This window comes from Felis catus, chromosome C1, assembly GCF_018350175.1.
Source record: "Felis catus isolate Fca126 chromosome C1, F.catus_Fca126_mat1.0, whole genome shotgun sequence".
In the NCBI taxonomy this organism is placed as follows: domain Eukaryota; kingdom Metazoa; phylum Chordata; class Mammalia; order Carnivora; family Felidae; genus Felis; species Felis catus.
This window is the reverse complement of record NC_058375.1, coordinates 36,444,602-36,459,057: the sequence shown is the minus strand read 5'-3', so window position 1 is coordinate 36,459,057 and position 14,456 is coordinate 36,444,602. Positions and strand designations below refer to the sequence as shown.

Sequence of the window (14,456 nt, the reverse complement as noted above, 5' to 3'; positions counted from 1 at the left end):
GGTCTAGAAATAAGTTGCGGGAAGATTCTTGCTTAGGATCCCCCATGTCTGGCAAAGCAAAAGTCCATCCTCAAGCCCTCCTCTAACTCAACTAGGAAAAACTGATGCCCAGAGAGCATGCTGGTTAGTTCTTTCCAAAGGTGTTTAATGGATTTGGCTATAGCTGTTAAGGGCCACCACTGCCCCACTGAGCCTCATCCCAAACAACCTGAGTTTGGCTTTGGCGGGAAAACTGAGAATCACTTTGCAGCACACTTTAAGGACAGGCAGCAATAATCCGTAGGGAAGTATTTCCTTGGGGTGATGGAGGTAGAGCCACAGATTTGGCTACTTACTGAGACAGTAGAGCTAGGAGTGTTGGTTCCATAGCCTGAAGAGGGCAAAGAGGCCAAAGACCAGCGCCGTCCATCAGTCCTATGTAAGATTAAGAATATTAGGCAGTTTCCACAGGACCCCACCCTGAGCCCTGGACCTGCCTGTCTTTCCATTAGCATTTTTTGGGCAGCTGGTTCACTGGTAGGCTCTTCTTGGTCTCTACACAGTACTGCTCGGTCTAGTACATGCCTTCATGTCTCTCTCCCACATGGGGCCTATGGTTGTGTGTTTTCCACTGCAAAGACAAACATCTCTGACTAAAAAGAAGTCTGTGACTTTGAATAAGAACATCTGGTATATAATACTGCGGTTCTGAAATAAAAATCTTTATACTCTCAACCTATTTACTTTTAGAGAAGCAATGACAGAGGGCTCCAGCTAAAGGCATCACCACAAGGAGAGAACTGCCACTGAAATGCAGCTATTCCCTTTTCCGAGGACTCCATGTGAAAGGCTCTTTGGTCTTCCCAGGCCACTGGGTTGATGAGGAAGAAGTGGATCACCATCTGTGTCTGAGTATGAGTTAATCATTGGCAAACAGTCCAAGGTTACTTAAGATCCATTAGGGCCTATAAAACCAGTCTTTGAGAATGTTTGTAAAGAGTGACAGTAACCTCATGAAAGAAGAGCGAGGTGGCACAACCTTGGCTGTGTATAAGATTTTGGAGTGGGCTTCCTGCTGCTCTTGAGAGGATGCACCTCAAAGCTCTCATCACAGAGAACCACTTATCTGCTTTGCTGTGGAGGAGAAAGAGCAAGCAGGTATCTGGTTTGACGCTTTTAGTACATGGACAAGTGATTCTTTCCTGGACTATGGGATGTGCTGTTCAACAAGTGTTTTTTCTTATGAAGCCTGGGGGGATAGCCTGGTCTGGGTGAAGATGGAGAAAATTTCTTTTCTGCTCCCACAGAACCTTAGAACATTAGCAATGGAAGACGTTTAGAAGTTAAATACCCTCAATCTTTGAGAAAACACTAAGGTCCAGGAATTTGGGTGATTTAGTCCAGACTTCACAGTTAAGGGGAGTGGGGAGAAGCAGGGAGAGAAAGGAGAAAAAAGAGGACTCAATCTTGCCAGGTCTTTCCCTTTTGAAGCATTCCTCTCCACCCCCACCAATACTCAGCAGCTTTTCCTACTATATTCTGCAAGGGGACAGTCCAGGGTTCCATGCCACATGCACCTGATTCAAACTTCATGCCACCCAGGCAGCTAGTTCTGCTGGAACCTAGTCTCTGAGGCAAAGAAATGTCCAGGAGGCTGCCTGACATGATGTTCTCTCTGACCTCTTTGTTGGGTCCCAAGAGCTCTACACAAGAAAGCAAGTCAGTTCCAGGAAAACAGAGCTCACCAAAGACAGTATTAGTCTAATTCAGCGAGGAATTTCCCAAACCCTTGTCAAATAGACTTTTTCACAGATCGTTTTTCCTTCCTTAGATAGAAATGCAAACAAACTGCAGGGCAGCCATTTTCTGTAATCTGAAGAGCAAGGGCTACCACAGTCAGAAAGAAATGCCACTACAGGATGCCTCCATCTCCTCTGCCTGGTCATCTCATTCGGTGACTGAGGAAATTTGTGGGATTGAGGGTGACTTGTTCCTAGGCTCAGAAACTTGGAATTATTCAGCAATTCTTGCCCCTAAGTGTATGGGCTCTGAGCCTTGGTTCCAGCAGGGGGTTCCCTTAGGGCCTCTGTGCTAGATATGAAAGGCCAAATGTTCATACCCACAGTCAGAAAGACTCATCACAACCAGTTCTCACCAAGCACAACATCAAAAACCATATTGTCTGGCCATGCATAGCAGTTTCCCAGTCCCTCTCCCCATTAAGTCCACTATTACCTGTCTGCTCTGTGGCCATGGCTGTAGTGAAAAGACATATATTATAATGAGAATCATATGGAACCAGAGAGATTGATCTGTTTGAGCCCTGGCACTGGGTCATGCTTGGCAGGGGCAAACTTTGTTTAGGAATGTGTGGAAGTTTGAAGTGAAATTGTAGGATTGATAGACCTATCCTCAGCATTTCATCAAATCTGTGTTTTGTGTGATATTGCAAACCCATGTGGTCCTACAAGGCTCAAGTCAGACCTTAGCAACCTAGCAAAAACAATTTCTGAGTACCCTGTTTGCAGGGTTGAAGTCCGCTTCTCCACCCCTACCAAAACCTAGCTGCTTTTCCTACTATGTCCTATTATGGGGATAGCCCAGAGTTCCATGTTCCATGCACATGACTCAAACTTTATGCCACCCAGCACAGAACTATTTGGATCTCAGTGGTAATACCAGGCCCAGAAATCCCCTAGCTGATCCTACTCCTAAAGCCCAGATAATGAAGCAGAGTCAAGGGCACCAATGGAACATGTTATTCCTTCTGCCTAAAATGGTCTACACCCATGTTCTCACTTTCAACATGCAGGCTCCTTCTTATCCTTCAGGTCTTACCTTGAAAGTCAGACCCCTTCAGAAAGGCCTTACATGACCACCCCGTATATATTCTTTAGCCCCATTCCCTTCCTATGCTTTCATGCAGCATCATGTTCTTTCCTCTCATGTTGCTTATCACAGTTTATAAACGTTTGCTTGTTCATTATTCTTCCCCATCACTCATTCAAACAATAAGAGCTGAGTGAGTACTTATTATACACCAGGAGACACAGCTTTCAACATATTAAGGCATCTCTATTAAAGATACTTTTATTCTGGTTGAGAAGAGATAGAAAACAAGCACATAAGAAAATACCAGGTATTGAAAAGTACTTGTTTGAAAATAAACTAGATGATATGATGGAAAATGAGTGGGCTCCTTTATATTGCATGGTTAGTGAAGGCTTCCTTGATAAATTGACATTTAAGATGAGAAATGAAAGACAAGAAAGAGTTAACAAAGTGAAGATCTGAGAAAACAGCATTCCTTGCAAAGGGAACAACAGGTGCACAGACTCTATTAAGTCTACTAAGTTTTAAGAAAGTAGGCACTATGGTGTGGGTTTTTTTGTTTGTTTTTTTATGGTTATTTTGTTACCACTATATAACTAGTTACCCAGCATAGTGCCTGGGGATACTGGATGCTCAGTAAATATTTACTGAATGAACCAGAAATGACTCAATACCACTTAAAGAGATTGGTCACAGATCTTGCTGTCTCAGCACAGATGTAATCTGAGGCTACAGTTCACACACAAGATAGGAAGTCTGGGGTAAGAAACACTTTCCAGCTGGACTAGGAAAACAAATGCATCAATCCAGTATATTACTATACTAGAAATGCTCCTAAATAGATGCCTGGGTAACTAATTTTAAGTTACACAAGGTAGGAGAGATCTGTCCACGGGACAAACTTAGATATTTGTTTTGAATAAGGCAACTGGGTCAGGAGGAGCACCCAAGTCAGCTATCCAATTTTCCCCAACCTATCCATGTCCTTTTCAGCTATAGAGAATCATGGAGAGGAAAGGGGTGGATTTCTTCTGGGTCCTCATTTGAATGGTGAGTTAATGCTGTTTCGAAGAATGTGCTCTTTTTCTATTATCTCTTTTTAAAAAGGAGTCTAAGTATAGAAACTGCTCTGGCCTCAAGCTGCAAATATCATTCTGTGTCCACTAAAGGTTCCAAATCTGGAGCCATGATTTTTCTGGAGGACTTAATGCCAAATGCTGATTCTAACCAAAAATACTTTTAAAAATAAAAAATAAAACCAGAGAACATGAACTCTGCCAAGAAAGAATTTTAGAAAAATTTTTGAAAAGTAAGGCTTTTTCCATTTTATATGGAGCCATGGTATGTAGTTTGGATGAACTCATCTCAATCAGCTCAGTACTTCTCAAGAGGCCCTGACAATGGGCTGGGCTGTCAGGATTGCTACCACTTCCAGGAATAAGTTTGTATCACTTCCAGAGGGTGAAATGCCAGGAGGAATATAAGCATGGCCTTTTAATGCAACAAATCTTTCTAAATTCATGAGAGGATAAGTGAAGACTCTATAATCTCTTTATCCCCCAGGAAAGATCCTTTCAGCTCCTCAGAATTAGCTGAGTAAGAGGAGTAAGAATAAAACCTTGGGTCCCTCTGAGAGGAGAGGCCATTTTCTCATTGATCACACTAGGATAGCTCTCAGTCAAGAGTATAATGTTTTGGAACATATCCTCAGGAAACCAGAGACTTGTGTTCAGGATTGTAAAAATAAATTCACACTTCTTATATCTACTTGTCCATTCAAACTAAATGCAAATACTAGGGCTTTTTAGAAAGCAAAACGTGAACAAGATGATTATGATGTGGGTGAGGAAAGCAGGGAAGGAATTTTGATGGCTGACTGCCCAGGTAACACACTTGAAGGGCAGTACCTCAAAGGAAGAAGTCAACATTTAACTGACATTCATGCAAATGCCACACATGTTTGTCACAGAGGAGGTTTTCTATCAACTTACCTACGGGCAGGAACAAAGGAAAAGTGAGCAGGTGCATTTGGAGAGAAATTCCGGGGACTATCCAAAGGACTGTTACCTGTGGGTGGGAAAAGGAAAAGAAAGCCTATATGAGGTCTGTTTCTGAGGACTGTGACAACCTTTAGGGAAGAAATCTCCCCCTAGTATCGGCAATTGGCACTCATATAGTTATGTTTTCAGGCTTACCATTAGTTTAATGATTCTCTCTTTGTAAAAGTCTGGTAGTCCAGAGGTTTCTTCCTTGTTCCCAAGTTGCCTGTAACCATCTATGTCTCTCAGGCATCCATTCTAGTTCCAGCGGCAACTTGTCAATTTCCTGCCCTCCTAGGAACACCTCAGGCTCCAATCTGCTTAGTCAAGTTACCCCAACTTTCCAAAAGCTTAAAGAACTCATTTGGTGCAGATGGCATGGCCAAATGCTCAAACATTTCTCAAAGGGCAACAGGACTCCTGGTCTAAAAGTCTCTTGCACATATATCTCCGCACACTGCATCCAAGGCTAACCCAGAAAAATGCATGCTTAAGAGAAACTTAAGTTCTTTGGTGAGGACTTAGGATAGCAACATTCCTTAAAAAAGACCATACGCAAGGGCCAAGTCTGTAAAGCATGCCCAACTTCCTCACAGTATAAGAATTAACTCCATTTTCCCTTATTAGTTTTCACATGTCCCCTGTAACTTGCTAACCTACAGACAGAAGGTTTGAACAAAACTATGGTTACCTTTGCACTAGTTACAACAGTTCTTGGGCCTAAGACTGCCATACTTCTCTGGTCTAACTCCCACCTGGGGGGTTGTATTCAGAAGCTCCTAGATGGCAGAAGCTGTCAATGTGTCTCTATACAAAGGGCCATGTCAAACCAAGTACCATACTCCATTATGTGCTGACTACTCTGCCAATCTCTGTCTGCCTCCCACTTCTGTACTCACTTCCCCACACAGCACCTCTGCGACAATTATGTAAAGCCACTCTCAGGACACCTGGCTGGCTTAGTAAGTGGAGCAATGTGACTCCTGATCTCAGGGTTGTGAATTAGGGCCCCACATTGGGTGTAGAGATTACTTAAAATATTTAGATGGCACAAAAACAGACACTCAGATCAATGGAACAGATTAGAGAACCCAGAAATGGACCCACAAATGTATGGCCAACTAATCTTTGACAAAGCAGGGAAGAATATCCAATGGAATAAAGACAGTCTCTTCAGCACGTGGTGCTGGGAAAACTGGACAGCAACATGCAGAAAAATGAATCTGGACCACTTTCTTACACCATACACAAAAATAAACTCAAAATGGATGAAAGACCTAATTTTAAGACAGGAAACCATCAGAATCCTCAAGGAGAAAGGCAAAAACCTCTTTGATCTTGGCCGCAGCAACTTCTTACTCAACACATCTCCGGAGGCAAGGGAAACAAAAGTAAAAATGAACTACTGGGGCCTCCTCAAAATAAAAAGCTTCTGCACAATGAAGGAAACACTCAGCAAAACTAAAAGGCGACCAACAGAATGGGAGAAGATATTTGCAAACAACATATCAAATAAAGGGTTAGTATCCAAAAATCTATAAAGAACTTATCAAATTCAACACCCAAAAACAAATAATCCAGTGAAGAAATGGGCAAAAGACATGAATAGACACTTCTCCAAAGAAGACATGTGATGGCCAACCGACACATGAAAAAATGCTCAACATCACTCATCATCAGTGAAATACAAAACAAAACCACAATGAGATACCACCTCACACCTGTCAGAATGGCTAACATTAACAACTCAGGCAACAACCGATGTTGGTGAGGATGTGGATAGAGAGGATCTCTTTTGCACTGCTGGTGGGAATGCAAATTGGTGCAGCCACTCTGTAAATCAGTATGAAGTTTCCTCAAAAAATTAAAAATAGAACTGCCCTACAACCTGAAAGGGCAGACCCACGCCGGCCGACTCCATCTTGTTCTGTGTCCTTCACCTTGACCACACCTCCTCCCCTTGAGTAACTCCCCCCCCCCCACCTGCCTAACAGGACTCGGACCGTTCCCCAGCCAATCGGCTGAGGCCACAGCCATTACCTCGCCAACTGCCCCTAGGCCCCAATAAAACCTTTGTCCTTTTGAAACTCGCTCTCTCTCCCCGGTATCTCACCACTGCCTCGGTGCAGGTAGGGATTGAGCTCGAGCTAGCTCGAATAAAGGCTCTTTTGCTTTTACATCAGACTCGGCTCCCTAGTGGTCTTTGGGGATCACGAATTCTGGGCATAACAAACCCAGCAATTGCACTACTAGGTATTTATCCAAGGGATACAGGTATGCTGTTTCAAAGGGGGACATGCACCCCCATGTTTATAGCAGCACTGTCAACAATAGCCAAAGTATGGAAAGAGCCCAAATGTCCATCAATGGATGAATGGATAAAGACTCCATTCTTAGTTTATTTAAAGACTCTATTAAGGAAAACATCAATCTCCGATATCTTACTGATAAATTCTACCAAACAGTTAAGGAAATCTTTCTCAATTGACTGAGCCACCCAGGCACCCCCATTCTTTTTTTTTTTTTTAAGTTTATTTATTTTGAAAGAGAGAGAGAGTGTGTTAGGATGTCCTTAGAACCACAGTAGAGGTTCCAAGTAGAGGATGGCCATCTTGCCAGCGCAACCCAACTAAAAGCCCCTAGTAGCGTGCCAGAACGAATTGGAGGTCAACCAATCACTGAGCGACAGCACAACCGGACGAGAAAAAGGCCCACCCGGACTTAAACCTGGAACCGCAGCAGCTTAAAAACCCCACCCCACCACACCTGGGCGCCACTTCCCTGACTCCTCTCTCTCTCTCCCTGAGTCACGGAACCTCGCCTGAGACCTTAGTTCCCAAATAAAGCCTTTGCTAAAATTTTTTAGCCTCTGACTCCTATCTTTACCCTGCCTTACGCCTGACCCTAACAGAGAGCATACGCACACAAGTGGGGGAGAGGTAGAGAGAAAGGGAGACAGAGAATCCCAAGTAGGCTCTGAGCCACCAGCACAGAGCCCGACACAGGGCTCGAACCCAGTGTGAGATCATGGCCTGAGCTGAGATCAAGAGTCAGATGCTTAACTGACTGAGCCACCCAGGCACCCCTATATGCATACATTCCTAATGAAACTTCAGAAAATCAAATCCAACAATTATGAAAAGGGTAATACATTATGACCAAGTATATTTATTCCAGGAATACAAGTTAGTTAAAATAAGGAAAAATCAATCAATATAACCCACCATTATAATAGGCTGACAAAAACTATATGATCATCCCAATAGACACAGAAAAAGCACTTGATAAAAATCCAACAACCATTTTTTAACATTTATGTATATATGTATGTATGCATAACCAGTGAGATCAGAAAGGAAATAAAATAATATTTATTCATAGACAACGTGATTGTCTAGAAAATCTGACAGAATCTATAATAAAATTACTTATATGAATTTAGCAAGGCTACAGGATACAAGGACAATATACAAAAATCTATTATATTTCTATTTGCTAGCTATAGCTAGCTATTTTTATAGCTATACTTTATGTGATCACGAAGTGAAAATAAAAACACTAGCATTTATTGCATAAAAACATGAATACTTAGGGATAAATGTGTCAAAAGGTGTATAAGAGCTATATAAAACACCGTTAAGAGAAAGGCATTAAGAGGTACAAACTTCCAGTTATAAGTAAGTTATGGAGATGAAAAGTATAGCACAGGGAATATCATTAATACTATAATAACGCTGTTTGGTGACAGATGGTGGCTTCAGTTATGGTGAGCGTTAATGTACAGAATTGTTGAGTCACTATGTTTTAAACCTGAAACTAATAAAACATTAATGCAACTATACTTCAATAATAAATTTTAAAAATAAATTTAAAATATTTTTTTAAATGGTAAGAGAAATTAATAATGGCCTACATAAATGGAGAAATATACCATGTGTAAAAACATTCAATATTGTTAAGAAGTCAGTTCTCTTCCCTAATTGATCTACAGGTTCAGAACCACCCAATCAAAACCCCAGCTGCCTTTTTTTTTTTTAATAGACTATTTTTTAGAGCCATTTTAGGTTCATAGTAAAATTGAGCAAAAGGCACAGGATTTTCCTAATGCCCCCTGCCCTCACTCATGCACCACCTTTTTCTATCAACTACCTTTTGGGTAAGCTGATTTTAAAATTCATAATGGAGGGGCACCTGGGTTGCTCATTTGGTTGAGAGGCCGACTCTTGATTTTGGTCCAATCATGATCCCAGCTCCAATCATGATCCCAGGGTCGTGGGATCAAGCCCTGCATCAGGCTCTGTGCTGAGCATGGAACCTGCTTAAGATTCCTCTCTCTTGGGGCGCCTGGGTGGCGCAGTCGGTTAAGTGTCCGACTTCAGCCAGGTCACGATCTCGCGGTCCGTGAGTTCGAGCCCCGCGTCAGGCCCTGGGCTGACGGCTCAGAGCCTGGAGCCTGTTTCCGATTCTGTGTCTCCCTCTCTCTCTGCCCCTCGCCCGTTCATGCTCTGTCTCTCTCTGTCCCAAAAATAAATAAACGTTGAAAAAAAAATTAAAAAAAAAAAAAAAGATTCCTCTTTCTCTCTCTCTGCCCCTCCCCCAATGTGTGCACATGCTCCCTCTCTCAAAAATAAATTAAAATAAATTAAAAATAAAATTCATATGAAGGGGCGCCTGGGTGGCTCAGTCAGTTGAGTGGCAGGTCAGCTCAGGTCAGGATCTCGCAGTTTGTGAGTTCGAGCCCCTCGTCGGGCTCTGTGCTGCCAGCTCAGAGCCTGGAACCTGCTTCCGATTCTGTGTCTCCCTCTCTCTCTGCCCCTCCCCTGCTCATGCTCTGTAACTCTCTCTCAATAATAAATATACATTAAAAAACAATTTTTTTAATAAAATTCATATGGAAATGCAAAGGACAAGTGGACAAAAAAACACACTGTATGATTCCATTTAGATAAAATTCTACAAAAGTCAAATTAATCTATAAGTGTTGAAAGCACACCAGTGGGTGCCTGGAGATGGGAAGAATTATAAAAGGACAGGAGGAAACTTTTGGACAATAATGGATATTTTCACTATTTTGATTGCGGTGATGGTTTCATAGGAATATATATATATCAAAATTTATCGAAAGGTATTCAAATAGGAAAGGAAGAAGAAAAACTTGCACTCTTTGCAGATGACAGGATACTCTATGTGGAAAACCCAAAAGACTCCACCAAAAAACTGCTAGAACGGATACATGAATTCAGCAGTCTCAGGATACAAAATCAATGTACAGAAATCTGTGACCTTCCTATACACCAAAAATAAAGCAGCAGAAAGAGAAATCAAAGAATTGATCCCATTTACAATTGCACCAAAACCCATAAAATACCTAGGAACAAACTTAAAGAGGTGAAAGATCTATATGCTGAAAACTATAGAAAGTTTATGAAAGAAATTGAAGAAGACACAAATAAATGGCAAAACATTCCATGTTCATGGATTGGAAGAAGAAATACTGTTAAAATGTTGATACTATCCAAAGAAATCTATATATCCAATGCAATCCCTATAAAAATAACACCAGCATTCTTCACAGAGCTAGAACAAACAATCCTAAAATTTGTATGGAACCAGAAAAGACCCTGAATAGCCAAAGTAATGTTAAAAAAGAAAACCAAAGCTGGAAGCATCATAATTCCAGACTTCAAGCTGTATTAAAAAGCTGTAATCAGGGGCGCCTGGGTGGCTCAGTCAGTTGAGTGTCTGACTTCGGCTCAGGTCATGATCTCGTGGTCTGTGAGTTCGAGCCCTGCGTCAGGCTCTGTGCTGACAGCTCAGAGCCTGGAGCCTGTTTCAGATTCTGTGTTTCCCTCTCTCTCTGCACCTCCCCCGCTCATGCTCTGTCTCTGTCAAAAATAAATAAACATTAAAAAAAAAAAGCTGTAATCATTGGGGCACATGGGTGGCTCAGTCAGTTAAGCGTCCAACTTCAGCTCAAGTCATGATCTCGCGGTTCATGAGTTCAAGCCCCATGTCGGGCTCTGTGCTGACAGCTAGCTCAGAGCCTGGAGCCTGCTTTGGATGCTGTGTCTCCCTCTCTGTCTGCCCCTCCCCCACTCACACTCTCTCTCAAAAAAAAAAATTTTTTTTTTAATTAAAAAAAAAAAAAAAAGCTGTAATCATCAAGACAGTATGGCACCCGGCACAAAAACATACACCCAAATCAATGGAACAGAATAGAGAACCCAGAAATGGACCCACAAACATATGGCCAACTAATCTTTGACAAAACAGGAAAGAATATCCAATGGAAAAAAGGACAGTCTCTTCAACAAATGGTATTGGGAAAACTGGACAGCAACATTTAGAAGGATGAACCTCGACCACTTTCTTATACCATACACAAAAATAAACTCAAAACAGATGAAAGACCTAAACATAAGACAGGAAACCATCAAAATTCTAGAGGAGAAAACAGGCAACAACCTCTTTGACCTTGGCCACAGCAACTTCTTACTAGACATGTTTCCAGAAGCAAGGGAAACAAAAGTAAAAATTAACTACTGGGACCTCATCGAGAGAAAAACCTTTTGTGCAGTGAAGGAAACAATGAGCAAAACTAAAAGGCAACCTACAGAATGGGAAAAGATACTTGCAAATGACATAATAGATAAAGGGTTAGTATTCAAAATATATAAAGAACATATCAAACTCAACACCCAAAAAACAAACCAGTGAAGAAATGGGCAGAAGACATGAATAGACACTTTTCCAAAGAAGACTTCCAGATCGCTAACAGACACATGAAAAGACACTCAACATCACTCATAATAAGGGAAATACAAATTAAAACCACAATGAGATACCACCTTGCACCTGTCAGAATGGCTAAAATTAACAACTCAGGAAACAACAGATGCAGGCGAGGATGCAGAGAAAGGGGAAAAATGCAAACTGGTGCAGCTACTCTGGAAAACAGTATTAAAAAAATTAAATTAAAAAAATTTAAAATAGAACTCCCTACGACCCAGTAATTGCATTACTAGGTATTTATCCAAAGGGTACAAAAATGCTGATTCAAAGGGACACATGCACCTGAATGTTTACAGCAACACTATTGACAAGAGCCAAATTATGGAAAGAGCCCAAATGATGTCCATCCATCAACTGATGAATGGATAAAGAAGATATGTGTGTACACACACACACACACACACACACACACACACACACACACACAGAGGAATATTACTCAGCAATCAAAAAGAATGAAATCTTGTCATTTGCAACAATGTAGATGGAACTAGAGTGTATTATCCTATGCAAAATAAGTCAGAGAAAGATAAGTATCATATAGTTTCACTCACTTGTGGAATTTAAGAAACAAAACAGATGAACATAGGGGAAGAGAAGGAAAAATAAAATAAAAAGAGAGAGGAAAACAAGCCATGAGAGACTGCTAAATACAGAGAACTGAGAGATGTTGGAGGGGTGGTGGGTAGGGGAATGGGCTAAATGGGTGATGAGCATTAAGGAGACCACTACTGAGATGAGCACTGGATGTTATATGTAAGTGATGAATCACTAAATTCTATTCCTGAATTCATTATTACACTATATGTTAACCAATTTGGATTTAAATAAAATTTTAAACATTTAAAAATTTAACAAATTATATACTTTAAAACAAAAACTTTGTAAGTTAAATTTTATTCATGGTACACAATTTTTTGCTCCTTTTATTCTGAGTCTAGTACAATTGAAGATGGTTCATATTTTTAGAAATTTTAGGTCTTTTTGCAATTTAGTTTTAAATTTATTTTGTGAGTTGGTTTTATTATAGATGAAAAATAAATGTCACAAAGATACACAGCTCCCAATGGAAGAAGTCCATTACTGGCTCTATTTATTAGATCGTGATACTTGTTTTTCAATTCCACCCAAAGGATGGTAAATTTCTATCTTCTTGTGGTAACAAGCAGTTTCTCTTGAAGATGAATAGAAACGTTTATGTTATATTTTTAACAAATAGGTTCAAAATCTATTAAACCTTTCATTTGGAAGAGGAGAAACATGTTATTTCCAATGTTTTTATGAGGTAGATTTACCTGTTTTAATAGGTGGCATCAGTTTGTCAACAAAATAACATACAGATGGGAACACACCCAAAAATTCATTTTTCAAAATACTCTTTCCATGGCACAAATTTCTTTCAAAACGCAGCTACTTTTTCACTCACTGTTACATGTCACCTTCACCTTGAAAGGATAGACTAAGAATATCTGCCACTGTTGCCTCCATCCCCAATTCCTAGGCAGCATACTACTCAAAACACTTGTTAGCACAGGAAAGTTCACCAAATGTGGAGCACTTGACATTTTGTAAAAGAAAACTACTACAACATTTAGTTTGACCATTCTTTTAATTTGCCACAAGACAACCAGTAAATTTCCTTCTTACACAAACCATTTCAAAGGTTCCCTCCATATTGTATTACAAAGTTTTGTGAAAATGCATCTGTAAGAGAACAGGTGGTTGCCAGGGTCGGGGATGGAGATGGGTGAAATAGGTGAAGCGATTAAGAGTACACTTATTCTGATGAGCATTGAGTAATGGATAGAATTGTTGAATCATATTGTATAGGTGAAACTAATATAATACTGTATGTCAACTATACTGGAATTAAAAACAGAGACTTAAGTAATAGCAAAAACTGGGGGGGGGGGGGAATGCGCCTGTAAGCTGCAATATGTTACAATATGATCAAGGGAAATGATGACTGAGGGTATAGAGGGGCTCAACTCTGTTCATGGTATATTATGTACACTTTGTGACACAGGGTTTAATGTGGGTAGTACCATTGTCAATCCATATTAGTACTGGTAAAACCTGATTTAATTCTCAATTTTCATTGTAAAAAATAAGTAGAAGTTTTATTATTTTCCCCTCATGCCCAAATGGATTGTCTTTAGAGAACCACTTTGGAGAATGTTGCTATTCAAAAATTCTAGGTAGTAGAATGACAAGTACTAAGTGATACATTAGGAAGAAAATGTCCAATTTCAAAATTTAGAATGAACTGAGTAGAAAGAAAAAAGGAGTTAGGGGTTTCTTCAAATAACTCAAATGAAAGGTGATTAGGGCCTCCATATGACCATAACAAAGTCAGAATATATTCACCCAGAATTAGTTTATTAAAGGCTCTCTCTCTCTCTCTCTCTCTCTTTTTTTAAGACAGCGAGAGAGCACTAGAGGATGAGGGGCAGAGAAAGAGGGGGAGAGAGAGAATCCCAAGCAGACTCTGTGCTGTCAGTGCAGAGCCCGACATGTTGTGAGCCCAATATCTCACAAACCATGAGCCAAAATCAAGAGTCAGATGCTCAACCGATTGAGCCACCCAGGCATCCTGGCTTTTTCTAAGTCTTAAACTGAATATGTCCTCTGTTTCTCCTCTGTTGGCCTATTTCTAAATCCTTGATGGCATCTGTCATAACTAAAGGCACTGTATAGTTCATCTTTATTCCCGTGTCAATAAGGTAAATACTTGTTAATTTATCAGTTTTTAAGGTTTATGCATTTGTTCATTACAACTTTTTAGAGCTGGTTCACAAATCAACACTTAATTAT

At 40.5% G+C, this 14,456-nt stretch overlaps 1 protein-coding gene across 9 annotated transcripts in view; it reads right to left on the bottom strand.

Moving 5' to 3' along the window:
* Positions 1-14,456, bottom strand: part of MAST2 (microtubule associated serine/threonine kinase 2) — a 222,635-nt gene that overhangs the window by 28,578 nt on the left and 179,601 nt on the right. For 7 of the 9 annotated variants that reach the window (XM_023258635.2, XM_023258637.2, XM_023258638.2 and 4 more), the window contains 3 exons: positions 4,803-4,878; positions 2,215-2,235; positions 336-414 (listed from right to left, as the gene is read on the bottom strand). In XM_023258635.2, coding sequence (XP_023114403.2) covers positions 336-414; positions 2,215-2,235; positions 4,803-4,878 — 176 coding nt within the window. The remainder of the gene's footprint in view (positions 1-335; positions 415-2,214; positions 2,236-4,802; positions 4,879-14,456) is intronic. The other 2 variants (XM_023258636.2, XM_023258639.2) reach the window with 1 other exon arrangement.